A 22,006-nucleotide genomic window follows, 5' to 3' on the forward strand; every position below is an offset into this window, starting at 1 on the left:
ATACATCAGTTTTCAGTATTTTTTCCCCTGCTTTCTCACCTTTTATTATGTCACAAGCAACTAACATGCCAGTTCCCCTTTTCCCCTATGGTGTTCTTTTCAGTAGAGTCAAAGGTGTTACATCACAGCCTACCATTGATTTTCCATCTGTCCCAGTCACCACAAAAACTGTCACCCAGCACACTCGTGCTGCATTGTTCTTCATGAGGGCTGGATCTGCCGAGGAAGCCCTTGACCATTGGTTTTACATGATCCCTTCTATAAAACTAAAAGCTAATTTAACTGAAAGAACTTAAATAGAGAAAAGAAGCCAAAGGAACCCTCACATTAATCAGAAATTTCAACAAGCCTTGGAATAGAATATGTCATTCCTCAAAAAGAGCAAGTACAAAGCGATGGGGGATAAATGACCAGCAAGTGGATGGTTCTAATCTTTCTCACTTTCTGCCTCGTCTCTCTGGTGAGATGAACTGTAGCCAAAAACATTGAGATAGATTTGTTTTTAAGTAAATAGTAGTGAAATAATATCTAAATAACAAAGATAAAGACAATTTGAGCTATGTCATAGAAATATAAATGTGAAGTCTGACTCTGCCCACCTTTTTGAATTGCCAAAGTGAAAAAGGATTTCCTGGGTAACATAAAAATTCCAGATTTTCATGTTAAAAGAAAAGAAATGCTGGGACTTCCCTGGTGGCACAGTGGTTGAGAATCCACCTTCCAATGCAGGGGACACAGGTTTGAGCCCTGGTCCTAGAAGATCCCACATGCCATGGAGCAACTGAGCCCATGTGCTACAACTAATGAGCCTGTGCTCTAGAGCCCGTAAGCCACAACTACTGAAGCCTGCGAGCCACAACTATGGAAGCCCACATACTTAGAGACCATGCTCCCCAATAATGAGAAGCCCGTGCACCGCAACAAAGAGTAGCCCCCGTTCTCCGCAACTAGAGGAAGCCCACAAGCAGCAACAAAGACCCAAAGCAGCCAAAAATAAATAAATAAATGTATTTAAAAAAAAAAAAAGAAAGGAAAAGAAATGCTAAGTATATTCTATAATTCATTGGGGATTGACCTCAGCCCTGAGTCATCTGATTCCTAATGAGGCATAGGCTCCTGCCCTTGCCTACTTGCTTCAGGGCTGAGGCTGCCTCCTCTAGACCCTGGGGCAAGGTGGACATATGAAATAAAGTATTTAACACATCCATAGTACCTTTCATGTTCATAGCTTTATAAAGCCCAATTAATTTATCAAGTTTCATAAACTCTGAAGGACACATATAATTACAGCCCTACATATGGCTAACCAGGGGCAGCAAGTAGTCATGTGTGCAGCTGAACAGAATTTAGATTTTAACTGTCTCATTTCTGAACTTTCATGCACCAACAGAAAGGCAGGGACACAATGAAGAATCTTTGAGTCACTGGAAAATTCTAAGAATTGTGAGTTGGGTTAAGAATGTGCCTAGAAAAGGATGATACCATTGCCAACACCAAAAAGAAGTCTGGTTGTCTCTACTTAGGCAAAGAGTGTTTAGATCCAAATAGGGGAGTTCCCGCTCCCACATCTCCATGCTTTGATGAAAGTGTAAAATCCACTTGGTAGAAGCCTTTGTGCTGCATGCCAAGTGAAGTCTATATCATTCACAGTAAGAAGAAACAACTATATATTTGTATCCTCCATTTTACAGATTAGGTCAACAGTGGTTAAATGATTGGACCAAATATTGTGGACGACCAGCTTTGGGGATCTTGTAGAAGGAGACTGTAGGCAGTACATAACATGAATCAGTCATTTAATTTTCATAACAACTGCACATATGATTGATTCTATGATTCAGGGATATTCTAGAGTGTAGATTGGATGAGGTATGTAGCGAACTGACAACCAGGGGATTCCTTTCAATCCCAGAATTCTACTATTCTGATTTCTAGAATAATGATCTTTTCTCAAATGGACTTAGTCTGAATTCAAAACTCCTATATCTGAGATAGTACTATTAATGGTTCTTTATAGTCTTACTGATACCAATGCAATGACAGAAAAGCTAGAACATCAATTAAAATAACTTTTTCTAGGTTGAATTTTCTTGATGCTTACCATGTGCCAGGCAAATTGCTAAGTACCTAACATAAATTTATCATTCAGGGTTCTCACACACCCCTATAAGATTAGTACTGTTATTATTGTTATTTTACATATGAGAAAACTAGGCACAGAGAATTGGAATAATTTCCTGAAGGTCACACAGTTAGTAAGGGTAGAGCTGAGAATCAAAATCAGTTGTATTTAACTCCAGAATATGCAGTCTTAATCACTATGCTAAATATGGTATTATATATTGGCCTGTAACTCATTTTAAGCAAGATAAATTTTAGAGATATAATAATGACAAAAGTCTCATGCTTCCCTGGTGGCACAGTGGTTAAGAACCCTCCTGCCAACGCAGGGGACATGGGTTCGATCCCTGGTCCGGGAAGATCCCACATGCCATGGAACCACTAAGCCCGTGCCACAACTCTGAAGCCCGGGCACCTAGAACCCATGCTCCGCAACAAGAGAAGCCACTGCAATGAGAAGTGTGCACGCCGCAAGAGTACATCTACATCACATGGATATACAGCCTTAGAAAGGAGATGTAGAAAGATGATACTTAATGGTTATACAGTAAATGATTTGTTAATGTGAAGGTAAGCACAGGACATAGATTTTCCTTATTTTATAGCCCCATTTTATGGCTTTCTGGTCTTCAAGGTATGTTTTGTTTTCCCCATACCTAGCATAATCTATTGATATTTGGCAATGGACCAGAGGAAATTAAAGAGAGGTTCATTTTCATTCAAAAAGACCATAATCAGGTTACTATCATAAACGATCAGGTAAACTTACAAAACTACTGTAAATGATCATTTAGAGCCTCTTATTTAAATAAGTCATTAGCCTTCAAATTGGATACTAAACAGAATTTTAACTCATTAATTTTACAATTGTTCATTTTTCATCGCAGAAAATTTTTGTCATTGCATCTCTACTGATCTCATGGACATGCCTTTTTCAAGTTTAAATTCATATCACAAAGACAGAAAAACGATATCTCTGTGGACTTTAAATCCATTCCAGAGATTCTGCTCTTCTCCATAAATCAGATTAACTTAACCATATTTGCTATAGCTGGTGGTCACCAGACCCCAAGACTCCTCAGTACCTGTTGTCTATCCAGACGCATCCTCTTGGCGGCATTTCTACTCTCACTCTCACAGGCTGAAGCCAAGATACTCTCTGCAACTGCTGAAGTAAGGTGGGAAGGAATAGGTCGAGACTAAAAAAAAAGAGAGAAAAAAACATGAAAAAATTATTAACAGTATCATTAACAGTCCAATGCTATGCTCAGAAGATCTCATAGGATGTGCAGGAGTATCCATGTATTTCAACTCAACTGATTTCAATAGAAAGAGGAAATGGAAATTGCAAAGATGAATAATGAAAACTAGTTAGAGGTTAAAGCTAGAGTTGCTACAGATCCATCATCCATTCCCACAGCTCCTTTGTCACAAGTGTTTAGTCTGGGCCATTAAGCTGGAGTTTGAACAGGCAGTGGTAAAATTGCTGACTGGGTTTTGCAAGTAAAACAAGTCCTTTAATCCTCTTATAACATATGACAATGCACAACAAAACAAAACAAAAACAAGTGACAGGGCCAAAACAGTTGGAAAAACTGACAGACACTCAGACCATGTCAAACAATCTTAATATGAAATATTATGACTATTTACAGTCTGAGTTGTGACACAATTGATGTGATTAAAATTCTTATAAAAAACACCTTATTTTAGCTTAAAAACAAACTAAAACTTCAGTCCTAGAACAATTTTGCTATAACAAAAATTCAGTGTTCTAGATGTGAGATGTGCATGTGTGCCTACATGCTTTGTTTTATTTATAAAATATGTGTCAATATTATTAGTCAAACAGGTACATGTTGGATATCCATCTTCTGTGTAGCCCTTGTAGAAATTCATTAACCCCCTGACTAAGCTCCTAATTAACTACAAATTGTTTGTGAGTCTCCATATCATTTGTGATAATCAGAAAAGTTTTCCATTTTTTCCCATAATTACATGAAAAATTATCTAACTGAAAGATGAAGTACTTAATGATACCAGACAGTTTTTAAAAAAATTATGATAAGCAAATGATAGATAAGTAACATAAAAATTAAACGAGATAAGATAGCAAAATATGAAATGACAAAATAAGCATCTTTTAGCAATCTAGCATATATAATGGTATGCCATCTTAGGGTTTTCAAAGCCTGAGTCCAAAATATGTATGGATGCCATACATATTTCTTAGAGGCCTCCCAACTAATAGAGATCTTTTAATTAATTTTTGTAAATGAATGTGAGCATGCCTTTATTGTACTTGATTCATTTTGCTAATGAATGTATGTATGGCATGTATGATGTGCATTAGCACACTGAACCATAGCATTTCTATCTCAAACAATATTCTAGAACAGCTAAATTCAGACCACAGAGTTTTAATAGCTACTCTTCAGTAGAATTTGTTCAGTGCAGAAAGAGACCAAGCTTTGACTTTATTTGAACTAGGAAGCAATTTCTTATGCTGCCTCACCTGACTCTCCCATGTTTCCACCTCCAAAGTAGCCTCTGTAGGCAAAAGGTAGGAAGGGTATAGGGTGCAGACTCCACCTGATAACCCTGTGAGATGACGGAAATGATAGGTAGACAACTTTGACAATAAAGCATTAGGATATTTGGAATGTCATTTTTGCAAAAGGAAGAAAAGAAAGAGGCCCCCTGAGGTAGCAGGAAGAATAGTTTTGAGAAGGAAATTACAAAGCCAGGACTGTGTGTTGGGAACAGAGAGGGTCAAATGAGGTAAACATTAAAAAATATTTAAATTGTCATAAAGGTGTATATATAATTTCAAAATGCATATTGCTTCATTTCATTCCGTACTTCATTGAATATGGATAAGATAGTCTAGCTCAGAACTGAAAACATACTAAGCTACAAAATCAGTGTTTTATTAAAAGATGGCCATAACATGGCTCAAAATTATACTCTAAACCCCAGGGGAATTGGCTACACAATGTTGTTCTTCTCAACTGAATTATGTTTTGAGGCAACAGTGTTATAGGAAAAATGGGAATAAGAACATTCCATTATTTAAAAAAATCATTTATTTCATTGTAGCTAGCATTATTCAAATAGAAGTGAGAGTTCACACCTTTATAAACTACATCTTTAGACACTTCATTTAGTTCTAGGGATTGAATTAACAGAAGCTAAATAAAATATCAGCAGTCTCTATTTTCCTGATCCAATTATTGATAGGCACATGAACTTCAGAGACTTATTTCTGTTCTTCATTCCTTTTATTTTTTCTCTTTACCTGGTACCTCTATTCAAAATTAGGAATATGTAAGGCTATGGAGCTTCATTAAGCTGACTAAATTGTAGTAATAAACACATACATTTCTTAAACACCTAATACTTTGTTGAACAGAGAGAATACAAGGTAAAATATCTCTTTAATTAAAATGATTTGGTAGCATTTCCTTTCAAATTATTTTTTAATATTTAAAAACAAAATGGGAAATGACTTACTAGAACAGTATAAGTTACTGTGTGTAATAATTTATGTACATTCCTTTTTGGAGAAAATGATACAGTTGGGTTTTTCCCAAATATATTTAATTGGTCTTCTCAGAAAATAGAATAATTTCCCAGCTGAGTGGAACTAGATATTTTTTTAAGGTCACTGGATAACCTCATTATTTCAAGATTTTGGGAAAAAAGTCAACTTCAACATAAAGCAATCATATACTCTTTCCCATTAAGTGAAAAAAATCAGTAGAAGCAAAGATATGTGATTAGACATGGCCAGAAGTTAAACAATATAACTTTGAAAATAGAGTTGTTCTGAGTTTACTGTAGAATCATAATCCGATAACTGTAAATGGTCATAGAAATCATTCAGTACAGTTTCTTCCTTAAAGTTTGAAGAAACTTTTTTGCCTAAGGACAAATTGAGCTAGAAATAGAAGCCAGGTTTCATGTCTCCCAATTCTTAACTCTTCCACTCTCCTAAATTCTGTTGTATACTTAGCACTTTTACAAAATGTATTATTAATAACATAAGATATTTTAGGAAAAATCCTTATATATAAAATGTCGGCTCAACTAAAAATAAGCAGGCCAAAGTTAGTCCTTTACATGTCTGTATTACAATTATAACTGACTCAAGCTCATTGCAGAGAAGGTCAGAATGAATGAATAAAATCTATATTACAGTTTAATAGATACATATGTGTTTTTCAAGGAATTTACAATATCCTAAATACATGATAAAATACGTACCTCCAAGGAGAAGACCAGTACTATTCATTCTAAATTAATCTTAAGATAAATATTAATAATACCTAACTCATATTGAGTGCTTAGATGTGGAAGCATTAATACAAAAATCTTTGATTCATTATCTAATTTCTTCCAAACAACCCTTGGGAAAAAGTACTTATATCACCCATTTTAAAGAAACCCAAATTAAAGTCCTATATAACATGCCCAAGATCACACAGCTATGATGTGGAAACACCTGAATTCATCTTTAAGTCTGATGATAAACTGAGACTAATAATCCCTAGTAAAGTTTATTGTCATATTACAATGAAGGCCTCAGTGCGTTTAAAGAAAGCTAGAGCCCTTAAACACTACACATTCCTCCAGAGGAGTCCATGTACAGCGAACTCCATTATGCATTGAAATGAAGAATATATTAGGGTCTTCCTAAAATTCTTCTCTTAAAGTCATCAAAATCCTCCTAAAACAGCTTCCTATTCATTCTTTAAAACTCTTCTTCATTAATGGCATGATAAAATGGAACTTATCTAAATTCCATCACGTTCTAAACTGATGCAATCTAAATTCACAAGATTTTCACGTTGGAGCAACCAGAAGTGCCAAGAAATTACTGTAAATGAAACATAATAAAGCTTAGTTTCATGCCCAGAACGAGAATCAGGAGCCAGGCAGAGAAGTTCTTTCTCTCCTGTTAGGCAATCCTGGTAAAAATCCCCTTGGTTGTAATATTGATGAGCCAGTAATAAATGCCGATGCTCGTCAATACACACAGAGCTCAATTATGCTATGTCCGGTTATATGATACTAAATATGAAAGTCTTTTGCTTATTTTTCCTCCATGGTGTGGCTACTATCTATTTCACAACTCAAAAGTACTTAGAACTAGAGAGTGAGAAGGAAATTTATCAGTTGTGCTCCTTATAAAAGCAGTGTTATCATAGAGAAATTTAAAACTATTATTTATGAGTTCTCAGAACCATATTCATGGGGACTCCCATTTCCTTCGTGACATTTACTAGTGGAGAGCTTATTCTAAAATCATCTCTTTAGTGTTTTCCTGTCAGTGTGTTAAGGGCTGTAGTCATGGGTTCCACCAGGGATAAATGCTGAAGATTCCTTTTTACACCAGTAAGAGTGGCCATAAAACACAAAAGCTTCCACTGGAATAACTTGAAATAATATTTCACCAAAATGCAAAGAGTTCACTAGATAATTTATGGAAAACAACACTGTTACTTCCAGTTGAATGTAGGTCAGTAAATCTACTATTTAGTATATATCTTAGATATTTAAAAATAATTATTCAAAGATGTATATAATCACATATTCTACATGATGTATACCTAGATTTCTTTCCTGGATATGAGATAATGCTAACTAGCCTTCACTAATTATCTCTTCATAATTAACTGTCATACTCAGCTGGGATGAGTTGATCTTTCCCCAGCACTGTTCTTATTGTAATAATTATCTATGCCCCAATCAATGGTGGTTGTTTCATTAAACAGATGGCTAAACAGTCACATGGGGTTTTGGAGTTTAAAAAGTCACAATTGTAATTGGGGACTTAAGATATGATTGCTGTTGGCACAGTGTAAATGTGTCTTTCCTTATATAGGCATGTAAAACCTACTACCACACCAACAAACTAATCCATTTTTTGGTCTTAAAACTAAACAATGTTAGAGTCCTCTGAACTTCTGCTGTATGTTTAGGATGCTGTAGGGTTTTTGGTTTTGTTTTTTTGCAATTATAAAAAGTAAAAAGAAATAAAGAATATAAGCTCTGTTCATGGGTTACTGTGGCGATGCTCTCGACTCCAGGGTTCAAGCACAGCTTAATCAAGTATTAGACAAGCCAGATTGGGAGCAACGATGACATCAACCTGAGATTTTAAGTAGAAAATGAGCTCTTTTAAAATAATTAAAGCAAATAATTCGGTAGTCAGAATTTAGGTAGAGTTTTAAATTAAGATGATTTCTGCTAAACTTGTTACTTTATAAAATACATAATTTGAAAATTCTACAGCTTGGATGATATCCTATCACCCCAAAATGGTATACCCATGCCTGAACACATAACTGTTACAGTGTAAAAAGATGCAGCTCCTAAGGGATCCCTTCTTCTGACCAGGTAGCTTCATTTGCCAACATCAGTGGACTAAAGTAACAGTTTAGCAACTAAGTCAGACAGACCTGGATATTATTATGCAATCAGTTCCTTGCAATCTGCCTGACTACTTTTGCTAAATAATCTCTCTGAGCCTCACTCATTCTGCAGACTATCATTATTTGTATTTTTATAAATGACAAAACTGAGGTTCAGTCAATTAGCTATGAATAGGAAAAATAATCTCTATATCAGGGTGCAGTTGTTAGAATTCCATGAAATAAGGTACATAAAGTCACTGATATCTTTACTAGTTTATTCAACAAATATACTTAATGAGCACTTTCTATATGTCAGGAACCGTGCCAAGTCCAAAAATACGGAGATAAACAAAATCAATACTGTCTCTGTTATCATAGAGTTTACTTTGCAAGTTAGTACAATGCCTAGTACATAGGGTATAATATACATGGGACAAAGAGTGTTTATTATAGACTCACAACCTTATATCAGCAATTCTAAGATCCTAATATTGTATAAGCTGAAATATTTCAAAAACTTAGGGCAAACTCAGTTGGCAGAAGAAACTGATACGAGTATATTGAGAAACTTTCTTTTTTCTTCTTTCTGTGAATATTCCTAGGTTTTGTGGCAGAAAGACTAATATATTTGTGCATGGGATGTTTTTCCAGACCCCAATGTGAGTGTTATGCAATAAACAGAATATGCACTTTATCATGTCCCCCAAATCAGAAAAGTTCTGAATTCTGGAACATTGATGATCCAAGATTTTAGATAAGCATGGTGGATGCAGACTAAAATAGCAAATCAACTGCCTTGACCTCATCCTAAAAGGTTTTGGTGGATGTGATAAGCAAAGTCCCTTACTGACCTGACTGGCCACATGACTTAGTCCTGGACAATCATGGGAGCCCATCCCTTTGTTCCCAGTGACTGATCCAAATAGGGCCAATTCAAGTCCTTTCATGGAAATGGAGACCTGGAGCTGGAAGATTGCTCTTGGATTGGGAGTTTTAAGAAAAGAAGCTTAGAGCTGCTGATGGCAATATTTCCCAACAGGTAGCAAGACTGAGAGTTAAACCAATACACAGAGAAGCATTAGGAGAGTGGCCAATCCCTGACATTTGAGCCCAGCTATGTGAGAATCCTTGGACTTTCCAGTTTTCTTGAGAAAAATATCTTGACTAATTTAAAAGGAGTTTAAAAACAAAGATGATAATTAACCCCTATCTAGGCTTTGATTATAAGTATTTCATTATGAATTAATAGTCTATGCTTTGGCCTTAATTTTAGAACATTATTGGCCTTTAATAATGATCTTTCACAAACACATGGGGAACTGTTAACTTTTATAGTTGATATTAAAGCCCAATTTAGCTAATGTCATCTGACATATACATCTGATCAAGATGAGATAAACTAAATTTTCAACTAAAATGATATGTTTTCATTTTAACTGACAACTTATTCAAGTCTCCACTAGGAAACATCTTTTAATTCTGAAAATAAGTGATTACATTTACTTATGATTATTTTGGATCATGACATCTTTTCTTTTAATAGTTTACTTATGAAACCTAAAACTATATACAAATTCTATTCATACAATTAATATTCACACTAATTACCAAATAGATAAAAATCTTTTAAAAATAGTGTTTCAAGAGAGTTCAAATTAAACGTTATATGACGCCTTCTTTAGGAAAAAAAACTCCCTAAGATTTAAAATACGTTAGGCTAGATTTTCAGTTATCAGTAGCTTTTAAAATTGAAATGCCAATTGCAGGATACTGTGAAAGGCAGAGCACACAAAAAACACTAGCTTATCTCCCTACTAATTTTACTACAAAGTAACACATTAGTATGAATGTCCACTCACTCACTCATCCTTCATTCAACAATTTTAATTCCATTGAATTGAACATGGACTGAGCAGATTTCACGAGCAACTAATTGTACCGTATAAGACATAGTGGATGATACAGAAATGAACAAGTTAAGAAGCAGAGTAGTCAAGGAACATAACTTCTTATTAGGGAGCTAAGGCCCATATATAAATAACAGTAATATAAGACAGGATAAAATAAAACTACAAAAGTACCACAAAGTACAATTTGCACACGGAAGAAAGAGAGATTTAAGGCTGCTGTTAGCTAGAAGTGATGATTAAATAGATAAAGGCATATTGGATTTAGTCCTCCAAGGAGTTCAACAGATTGAGACAGCAAGGGTTTTCCAGTAAAGGGAGCAGTGGAATGCAATTTCAGATTCGACTGCATTTTATCCTGTTCCTCTGAGACCAGGTACCATGCTATGCAGAAGTTTTTATATTTGTTATTTCAAGTGTTGTTGGTTTTCATGTAGAAGTGCTATTTGTTTCCATTTTTCCCATGAGGAATCTGAACTACAAGAGATACAAGGTCCACAAGTAACAGCTGATAAAACATGGCTAAGAACCAAGATCCACTGACTAAAATCAGGGAGTTTTTCTTCAGATTTGCTCACAATGCTGCTAATTTTCCAGTGTCTCCTTCTGGGTTGTTTCCTTTTTCTTAGAGTACATTTTAGTTCTTCCCAGAAACAGCTTGTCAGTGGTAATTTCAGTAGTTGTCTGAAGTATTTTTCTTCCTCACTCTGGAGGTAGAGTTTAGCTAGGCATTGATTTGTAGACTAAAAGTAGTTTCTCTAAAAATTTTTGAAGACTTTTTTCTCAGTATTTTGAAGATTGTCTTCCGACATCTATTTTGAGGACAAGTATTATGCCCAGTCTACTTTCCTGTTTTAGATGATTTCTTGTTTCTTCCTGGTGACATTTAAGAATTTCTTGGGTCTGCTGCAGTTTTGCCTTGATGTACATAGGTGTGACTTTGTTTTTATTTGTGCTGCTCAGGGATGGTCTGTTTCTCTGTTCTTAGTATTCATGGTCTAGTCAATTCTGAAAAATTCTTCCTCCTTTTTTGCTTGAATGTTGTCCTCATTCTCTCTAATTTCTCCTTTGCAATGTCTATTAGATCTATATCACTCTAGTCCCCAAGTTAACTTCTTTATCAAATTCCACTTCTCTTTTTTCTGTCTGTGAGTAATTTCCACAGTTCCAGTGTATCAATTTTCTCTTTGGTTGAATCATCTTATCTGCTATTTAACCCATCTAGTAAGGTTTTAGTTTCAATGTTTATAATGTCTGTCATTTCATTTTTTGAAGTTGTAATTTGATGCTTCTAATTCCCCTTTAATGGAAGAGTAGTCCTTTCCAGGGTCCCAGTTTTTATACAGTTCTCAGTTCATGTTCCTGCCTAGTCATGAACCCAAATCCACATCTCCTGAACTTGAATTGGCTTTCAAATCCCAGCCCTCATCTGTCTGGGCTTAAATTCACTTTTTCTATCTTCCTACTCTGTTACCTTATCAAATTAAGGGCTTACAACTCTGGCTATGAGTTTTCTATTAATTTCAAGCCCTGGGAATTTCCTTTTCTTTCCTTTGAGCTTATATAGGTATTTAAAAATTGTTATATTTTACTCAGGGTTTGTATGTATTTGTAGAGGGAAGGTGAGTGGGGTGTGTGAGGCGGTATTCCATGAGACTCAGGTCAACATTTTGCTTAAACTAAAAGATCCATTGATGAGTAACTCTGAAAGCAATGATGGTTGTATTCTTTACACTTTAGTTACTCTTCAATTTTAGTAAATAAAATAATTTAGTAAATAAAGAGAGAATAGTACCCATGAACCCTGAGTCAGGAAAAATCAGTGAACCAAGAGAGCACACACTGAGAGAAAGAGTAGCAGTTCCCTGTGATAACTAAGACATTAAAGGAAATAATTGAGCATATTAGAAGAAAGGGTAGAAAGGGGCCAGATTATACGCTAACCATTTTATTTACATTGTCACATGTAATACCTCAAGAGCCCTCTCCTTTAGAAAAATGGAGACTCAGAAACATCCATAAAATTGTACAGGAATTTAATCTAGGTGTCTCAGTTTCAAAAGGGCATACTGTAACAAACTATAGTAAGAAATTTGGAATTTGTCCTGAGATCACAAAAGTTTGACAGTATCAAAGCCAGAATCGAGGAAGACTACTCCAGGAGCAAAGGCAGATTTATCATAAAGCCAATGAAGTCCAGGTACCAGGGTTCTTCAACTGGATGGGACTACTTGAGTTTCTTGATGTTGTAAGTATTCTAGTATTTGTTCTTTTTCTGAAGAAAAAGATTTGAATCTTCAAGATTTCTCTTTTTAAAAAAATTTATTAGGTGTGGCTTTTTTCTAACTGCAGATAAATATTCATCCTTCTACCTAATTTGTGCTCATAATTTTATATTACTTTTCTTTTGAAAAAAAGGTCCCAAATTTCATAATTTTCAGGTGCAAATCCTAGCTCTGTCTCTGTTTATGAATTAGAGGGTAGTATAAGATGGAAGTAGGTAGTTGAGTTAGAAGGATTATGCAAGAGTATAGGTATGAGATTTGAAAGGTTAGAACTAAAATGATACCTGATAAAACTCAAAATTATGGGACTAATTTGGGAAAGACAACAAAAGAAAAATAAACAGAATTTAGCCAGTGGTAGAATGCAAGTCAGGAGTATAAAGAGAGTCAAATCTCATTCCAAGTTTATGAACACTGGTGTATATGACAACAGTGGTGCGATTGCTGGAAATAGATAAGTCAAGAGGAATTTACTGTTGATTTCGTAGATGAGGTAGAAGATCAGTGGAGAGAATGGGTGATAGAGAACACAGAGAATTCAGTGAGGATATAATAACACATTTGCCTAGCATCTGACTAGAATGTGGAATGAAATACCAAGGCTTTGTATATGACTGGGATCTACTTTGAGAGTAGAGTACTGTATACAGGGGTAGACCTCTGCAGCTGTGGAGAGGGTAATATGTGGTATATGGCCAAGCACAGAATCTTAAGAAAAGCCCCAAATCAAGAAAAAGGTACATGAATAGAAATAGAAAATAGAGTCTTAAGAAAATGGGGCGATTTATAGTTGAGGATGCAATTTTTGGATTTGGTGCAAAGGTAGTCATGTGATCTTCATAAGAACTAATTCAATATAGTGGTAAGAACCAGAGTCTGAATTTAAGGGATTTGGTGGGAACAGGTGTAATCTGTGAGTATAAAATATTTCAGTAAACATGGCAAAGAAAGATGGACGCATTGAGTCCTCAAAGAAAGATTACAGAAGTTATAAGATTAATTTTTTTTTTGAATTTGGACACTTTTTATAAAGCAGAAGAGAAGAAAAGGGAAAACTCAGTGAAAAGGGAAAACTGAAAATATGACCATTGGGATGGTCGTAGAAGCCATGTTCTGAAGGAGGTGAAATGACAGGGGAGCAGAAGTGAAGCGTTATCCAGAGCAATAAGACCAAGACACTTCTTCTGTAAAGGCAGCAGGGAATACTTGAAAAATTGTAGATGATTGTGAAAAATTTTAATATAGCTTGCGCAGGCTCTTTGAGTGAAAGTAAAGACTAAGAAATATCCATGCTAATAATGGCTAGAGTGATACAGATCACTGAAACTGAGAAAGCTAAAGAACTGTGAGTGCAGATTAGCTATCAAAATTAAGAAAAGTATTATAGGATGTAATTAAAAAGAAATACTATGAATAAATAACTTAGAGAATGGTATGAAAGTATCCTGGGGGATGGTAGATGACATTTATAAAAGAGAGGGCAAAAATTGGTACAAATAGCAGGTGGGGAATTCAAACTAATTAGCATCAATTAAGTTAACTGCTCACAAAGAGAGAAACCTGTACAGTTGTGCTCACGATGCATGAAGAATATTGTGAATAATAATGGTCGCGCAGGTATAAAGTTTTAAACCAAGATCTTGTATGAAGGGCTCAGTATATTTCCAATCAAATTTTTAGTTTAAAGAAGCACTTTAATTCATTTTTTATAATAGCTCTATTTGCTAAAGAATGAATAGTGTTATTGTAGCTTTTGCAATGCCTATGGCATCTATGAAAGCTGTGAATTGAAGACGAATTCTGATCTCTCTACTTTAGTCTGCATCAGACAAGTAGAGGCAAAGGATGTTAAGTAGTCAAATTCCCTCAAAAATGTACCATTTTCTAAACATTAAATATTTATTTTCTAATGAAAGAACTGTGAAATCAGATATCAAAATTACTGAGGAGGGTATTATAGGCTGTAATTAAAAAGAAATACTAGGAATAAAGAACTTAGGGGCTTCCCTGGTGGCGCAGTGGTTGAGAGTCTGCCTGCCGATGCAGGGGACGCGGGTTCGTGCCCCGGTCCGGGAGGATCCCACGTGCCGCGGAGCGGCTGGGCCCGTGAGCCATGGCCGCTGGGCCTGTGCGTCCGGAGCCTGTGCTCCGCAACGGGAGAGGCCACAACAGTGAGAGGCCCGCGTACCGCAAAAAAAAAAATAAAATAAAAAATAAAAAAGCATGAGATTTAATTCTTCAAACAAATATAGTCAAATAAATAATATTAAAAAGCAAATTAATAGGTAATATTTCAAGTGGCTGAGTTTACTGAATTCAAATATCTAGGCCACTTGACCTAACTTGATAGAGTGTCAAGATATGAGATACAGGAGGAAGGATGGACTGAAAGTCTCTTAGACTATCTCCCCCAAATATTTTCATCTGAGTTCTATAAAAATACATCTAAATATATGCAGCATGGTGAAAGAGTCTCTAAACAATGCAAACTCAGAAAATAAAAAGAGAAATCATATCACGTAACACAAATAATACTTAGGTATGGGGTAACCTCACGTTGTTTATAAAGCTTTCCTTTTATGGCTTTATCTATTATAGGTGTTCTTGAATTTAAGATCAGGACACCTTGGAGAAATACATTTCTTTTCTGAAACAATCAACAAATATTCTTCAGAAAATTAGCTGAAGTAATTTGAGAGTCAAAGCTGTATAATAGAATCAATAATGATTTGATATATTTGTCTAAGGATTAATATAAGGGCTGCTTAACTCATTGGTTCTTAAAATCTAATAAAAAGTAAGACAGTACTCTGTATCAAACTTATTGGATTTATTTTTCATAAAACATATCCTTTTATATTCACCACTGAAGAATTTATGATTTGAGATGATTGGGAACACTGAATTAGTGAAAGTGTGTAGAAAAGTATCATAATATGGTTATTTAATTTCATGCATTATAGAGACTTTGGAGCAATGACATAAACATTTCAGCTACTTCAGCAATTAAGACCTTTGGGGTCTTAATAATTTCAGTGAAATAAGAATGCATAAATATATACTCTAATATTTGTATGCATTCAGTGAAGTCAATGAAAAGTACTTGTGTTGTAAATTCTTAAGGGATAGTGTAGACTAATTAAACATGAATAGATTTTGTGTTAGCAGTATAAAATTAGAGTGAATGTCAACATTGTCAAGTATAATACTAATATAAGTTGTGATAAACCACTTCTATGGGAATATCTCTTTGAATTTCTTAATCAAAGTCAGTAGGGAACAGATAATTCAATATTTTGTGTTTTGCTTTACTTAAAGAGTCTGCTGGATTAGAGATCCTAAGTAACTGGATGAGCTAAGCTTGCTGAATGCCACTTTCATTTTATAATACGGAGTCCCCTATCAAATACTCCTATAATTCTACTTTACAAATATATTAAAAACTTCTTTAGGTTGCTTTGTTGACTTACTAAGTACTACAAAATAACTGGCATGTAAAGATAATCATATATTAAAAATGATACATTTTCTTCACATCTACCTACAGCAAAAACAATATAAGAAAATATTTTTTAATGTTTCAATTTATAAAACCGTGGATATTATCTTATATTAAAATTTAAAAGTATGAAGGCAAAAAAAAATTAATGTATAATATTTAGTTGTAATTACTATCTGCCCTAGTCATGCCTTTTCCTATTTGTTCCAGGTAAGGATGAGTGTTCAAAATGATGACATGCTCCATGACAATGAAGCGATACATAAAGTCAATCAAAATTCCAAGTGTTAACTAGATGGCAAATTTAATTTTTATTCCAATAGTGCATTACTGAGCAATGTATTTTTTAAAAATGGGCTAAACTACAATATCAATTTTCATCTGTGTTGTTCATTTAACATTTATTTATATTAGGCCTTGTATTATTACTTAAGCACTTCACTTCCCACAACTTGTAATCTCAAAGAATCATGATGATCAGGGAACATGTTAAATTTTCTTAATTAACAAGTCAGGCATCTTTTGTATTTCTCATTACTTTTCATGATGTTATGCACATTATACATATATTGAATAAGTGAACAAAAAATGAACAAATGAAAATTATTAAATATGAAATACAATAGCATTTCTTTACAGCATTATTTCCTTCAAGATTAGTTTGTAAACCTACTTGATTTTATATTAACTTTTTGTCTTTCTCTATGCATAGCACAAAGTTTATATCAAATAGATGTTCATATTTGGTAAATAAATACAACTAATAAAAAACCTGTGACTATCTCAAATACACCTTTGAGAAATTAAGAATTCTACATGATAATGATTTTTGTCTTTTAAAGAATTATTAATAAATGGAAAATAAGATAAATTTTACCAAAGAAAAGAATCTCTAAATAACATTAAAAGATTTAGAAGAAATAGTAGTGCCAGATGCTGGTAAAATAAAATCTTGGTATATAACATTATTATCTTTATTGTTACTGAAAGAGGAAAGTATATATTGTGCATTGTGCACTGAATGAGACATACTTAGTTTCTATTGGAATTTTACATCAACTGCCAATTTGATGATGAACTGATGTCAAAGCCAGGATTCTGTGCTTTTATTCCTGGTTAGATATCCTTTTTGTCTGTCATCTTTCTCCTATTGGGTGACAATAACTTTTAAAAAATTCAATAATGGGGGAAGTAGCTGTATTTTCTTCAGGCAATCTCTCCTCTCTTATACCATACCACCTCGACTGTCATAATTTAATTTCATCAGGCACAGCTATGTTATTTTATTTTAAAATAACTTAGGCACAACAAACTCCAACTTCAATATAGTTATTCTAAGAAGTAAGCGAATTCTTAAATGTAGTGTTCTGTGATTTTATAATACAAATATTTTGGGTAGCTTTTTTCAGACGATGGATTAAATAATATTTGGTTGATTATATTTTCAGAGTTCAGATTTATTGAGTGGTTACTATGTGTCAGAAATGACTTGTTGAGCTTTACATGACAATTTATATAATCCTGTCAGCACTATAAGTTAGGAATTATTCTCATTTCCAGAGTAGGGACCTGAGCTCAGAAAGTTGAAGTACATTGCCTGGGTCACATAGCTACAAACTGGTGGATCCTGAACTCCAGACCAAGCTCTCCAGGGACCGAGCCTTGTGTTAGTGACCATCTTGGCAAACTGCCTCTCTAAGAAACAGTCGTTTTTCTTTTAAAAATATCAAAGATATTTTTATAAGCCATTGTAGAAAAATAGATAATATAGGAGGTATTACTTGTTATTCACTTCATTTCTATCTGGAAAACTATTTCTCCTATTGGCATACTCTGAAACCTCTCCTATATCTATACCAACCCCTGTTCCATCACACCTAATAAATTGGAGGCACCAATCACAAGCACGGAGAATCTTGGCTTTTATGGAGCCTTCTCAAAAGTACAATGAAAATAGTTTCAGAAAATTTCTAATACATGTCCACTCAAATACATAAAAATATAAAGAAAGTTTTAAAATACATTGTAAAAACTACTTCTAGGTATAACAATTCCATCAAGGTGAGATAGAATAAAGGTCAAATAACACTGATATCTAATTTCTGCCCGTAAAAATCTAACACTGGCATAATACCATCCATCTATAAAAAGCCCAGCTGAATCTAAACGCTCATGTTAACCATCCACGAGACAAGCACACAAATATACCGAGTACACAAAAGCCTTATTTTTCACGTAAGGATTTTCATTCCCTGACCTTTATTTTCAAGGCCTGGTATTTGTTAACTGTTGGTATGAAAACAGTATTACTTAGATGGATCCATCCATTTCCTTTTGTCCCAGAGAAAGCCATTCTCACAGGCCGTCTAAAGCAACGACTGGTGCTTCAGTTCAAGACTTGAATAACCTTAGATCTGCTTTAGCAGTAACAGAAAGGAAACACACAAGAATGAGACGCTGGCTCTCACTGCTGTTCACTCACATGACCCTCATTTCCTAGGACATGGTACCTAGGCTTGGGAGCACTGATCTCACGAGGTATGTCTTATTGAATCAACAAAGGGGATAAATACTTCAGGAAGATGAAAAGGAGAAAAAACACACAAGCAAACAAAAACCCCTTGGACCTGACGTTATGGAAAAAATTAAAAAGACACTAAGATGAAAAAAAAAATTGTGTCATGGTTACATGTGGGATTTGGATGGAATCTAGGGCTGTGTTTTAATTCAAAACTCACCATCTCAAAACCACTTCTTTTCATCCGCCTGCAGGACTTGAGGTAAGTACGTATGCGTTTTCGGGCACGCTCTTGATACTCAGGGAATTGTCGCCTGCATGAGTCAATGATAGCCTGGATCTTTTCTTTGGGCTGCTTAGAGATTGGGACCATTCGGTCCAAGTTTTCATCTACAAACAGCCTGACAAACATCTGTTGGCAAGAGGGAGACAGAGGAGAAGGGTTTGGAGGGCTGCTCTCTGCTGTTCCTAGCTTCCTGTCTTGATTACTGATAGGAAAATACTCTTGTCTGGTTTATGCACTGGAGAACTTTGCAATGGAAAGCCAGAAATTTTAAGCAAACACCCTTTACAGACTTTCTAAATGGTTGGGTTAAAAAATAGGGAGAGAAAGAGAGAGAGAAAGGCAGACAGACAGACAGACAGAAAAGTATAGACTATTGCATAGAAAAAAATCAAGAAATAACAGTAGACTGTGACGATTAAGCACCCCATAAAATTCTCTATTAATAATATGAATGTTTACATTGCTACACTGCACAGTATACTAATCTCAGAAAACAAACAATTGACTCTTTTTTCATGCATAATTAGATAAGCTGGGAAAGCAAACAAAATAACGGATGACGGGCAGACGCTTCCAAGGGATAAGCTGAGGCTCCCTTCATCCGCTAGGTAAACATGCATACTCACACAGCACAAGTGCAGTTTTCAGCTCACATTTGGCTTTAAAATTCTAAACAAAACACAGAAATTTTGGTGTCTGGTTGGCTAAGAGTGTTTCATGTACTTTTTAAATCCTTCTGTAAATTAAACAAACATGTCTCTAAAGTAGCCACGGTTACCAACAAGCAACAACATGAAAGTGAAGTGGTAAAAATTGAGCCATAATGGTAGGGTGGCAAGACTCACATTAAAAGCTTTCAGCCGCTCGGCCTCAACGCCATCTGTCTCGTTAACTTTCTCAGAATCTTCGTGGTCATCGTGGTCATCTTCATCCTCATCTCCCCTGTTTAGAGACAGGTCCTCAGCACCTCGGTCTACACTCTCATTTTTGCCCGAGTCGTAGCTTGAATAGCTATGTGCAGGGGACTGAAAAGAAAATGGAAATTGCTGCTTTGAAATTCCTTGCACAGCTTATAAATTTTGTTTTATTTTTAATGTCAATCATTTCTCAAAAATCTGGTTTAAATAAGTTGATAATTCTAGAGCTGTGGCTATTTTAATTTAAATCAAAATTAGCTTAAATGGAATCAAATTAAAAATTCATTTTCTCAGTCACATCAATCACATTTCAAGTGCTTAATATCCACATAGTACATTTCCATAACTGCAGAAAGATTTATTGAATTTAGCTTTTTGAGAGCAATTACTGTTTCCATTCAATATATATATTCCAAAAAAAAAAAAACAACCTGTAATCAGTTTTGTAAAAGAATCACTGAATCACATATTCTTTGAAATAGAAATGACCTCAGAGCTTAGTCAGTCGAACTGCATTAGTATTCTTGAAACAGATAAGGAAACTGAGGGGTAGGTATATTTAATTGATTTGCCCAAGAAGGACTATAGAAAATATTGATACTAGGACTGCTAGGAAAACATGCTTTAAAATCAGTTTATAATTTGTCTATGAGTCGAAAGATGGCATCTGATTTTGGTTTAGAAAAAAGCAAATAGGCTTCCTCCTAGCCATTTGTTAAGCTTAGTGCTTTGTAATGTACAAAAGAAGATGAATGCCAACCAAGACAATTTTCACGAACATTGGTAATTGTGTCCAAGACCAACCATTGGTCCTGCTGTGGTAGCTTTAACTTGTTTGTTAGCCCAACACCCGTTCCTTTCAGAATCAGCCCCTGCTGTGCCAGGTCAAAGTGCCAATCCCATGGGCAACAACCTCCTCTCTCCTAGGCATGAGTGCCTTGACTTCACCTCCAAGTGAAGAAAGTGTGCCTGTAACTAAAATCAAGTTGAATCCAGCAGAGCTAAGCAGAATAGAAATAGACCTGATAACATCATTTGAGCATCTAGATTCAACTGTGCCTGAAATTAAATTAACCCATGGACCTTTCAGCTGTGTGATACTATATCCTCTCCATCCCCCCACTTTATATTTTTGCTTAAATCTGAATTTAGATCATTTGCAATAGAGCCTGGACTAGTACAGAAATCAATCATTACAAGGTCAAATTAATGATCCAAATTTCACATATGATGACTTAGATACATAGGTGACCCCAGCTAAATAGAAAATAATTCTGTAAACAACAGCAGCTATCTTCAAATCTATCAACATAGTCTAATGCTTTTGAAAGCATTTACAATGGGAAATTTTAAATCATCAGCGCTCAAAAATGCCTCCATACAATGATAACATACGTGTTGCATGCTTTGAGGATTGCACTAATATATTATTACTGTATAATCAGAGGAGGGATAAAAAAAGCTAGAATAGGTCACTGACATTAAAAGTGAAAAAAAGGTATATTTTTACAGTTCAGATCATTAACAAGGTGGAATTACCTAATCAAATATAAGGCAAATATTCCATAAGTTTGAAAAATATACTATATATGCTTTTTAAATGGCAAAGTGTAATATTTTAAAGTGTTATAATACACTTATCTGGATGCAAATATGCTGGGCTAATCTATTCTTTTTAGATATGATGTGAGACACAGAAGCCAGCCATCTGCTACTAACAGTACCACTTGGAACCACGAAGGATTTATAGTCCTAGTCACTCAAGGTAAAGAAAACCCGTCACAGATCTGAGAATATTCAGGATCTAAATCTAGAGCATAATCAAAGTTTTTTCTTCTATGATATAAACCGAAAGTTTTGTAACACTGAATTATGTTTCTCAGATGGAGTGTCATTTCTCACCTATCTCACTGTTGAAGAACTAACTAGCTTTCAAGGTCAATCAGATTAAGTTCAATTTCCACAAAGATTCCCACTTCTACCTCAGTCAACTTCAATCTTTCCCTCCACTGTGAACTCTTAATACCCAATGGCACTGGACACAGAATTAAACA

The 22,006-nt window shown here is 34.9% G+C and overlaps 1 protein-coding gene across 5 annotated transcripts in view; it reads right to left on the reverse strand.

Moving 5' to 3' along the window:
* NOL4 (nucleolar protein 4) overlaps window positions 1–22,006 on the reverse strand; it is a gene marked incomplete at both ends in the record, with an annotated part of 387,673 nt that overhangs the window by 77,396 nt on the left and 288,271 nt on the right. For 2 of the 5 annotated variants that reach the window (XM_081253359.1, XM_081253358.1), the window contains 3 exons: window positions 3,207–3,320; window positions 18,970–19,161; window positions 19,881–20,060. In XM_081253359.1, coding sequence (XP_081109485.1) covers window positions 3,207–3,320; window positions 18,970–19,161; window positions 19,881–20,060 — 486 coding nt within the window. The remainder of the gene's footprint in view (window positions 1–3,206; window positions 3,321–18,969; window positions 19,162–19,880; window positions 20,061–22,006) is intronic. The other 3 variants (XM_081253361.1, XM_081253360.1, XM_081253362.1) reach the window with 2 other exon arrangements.

Source organism: Mesoplodon bidens, assembly GCF_964165515.1.
Source record: "Mesoplodon bidens genome assembly, chromosome: 13".
Lineage (NCBI taxonomy): Eukaryota > Metazoa > Chordata > Mammalia > Artiodactyla > Ziphiidae > Mesoplodon > Mesoplodon bidens.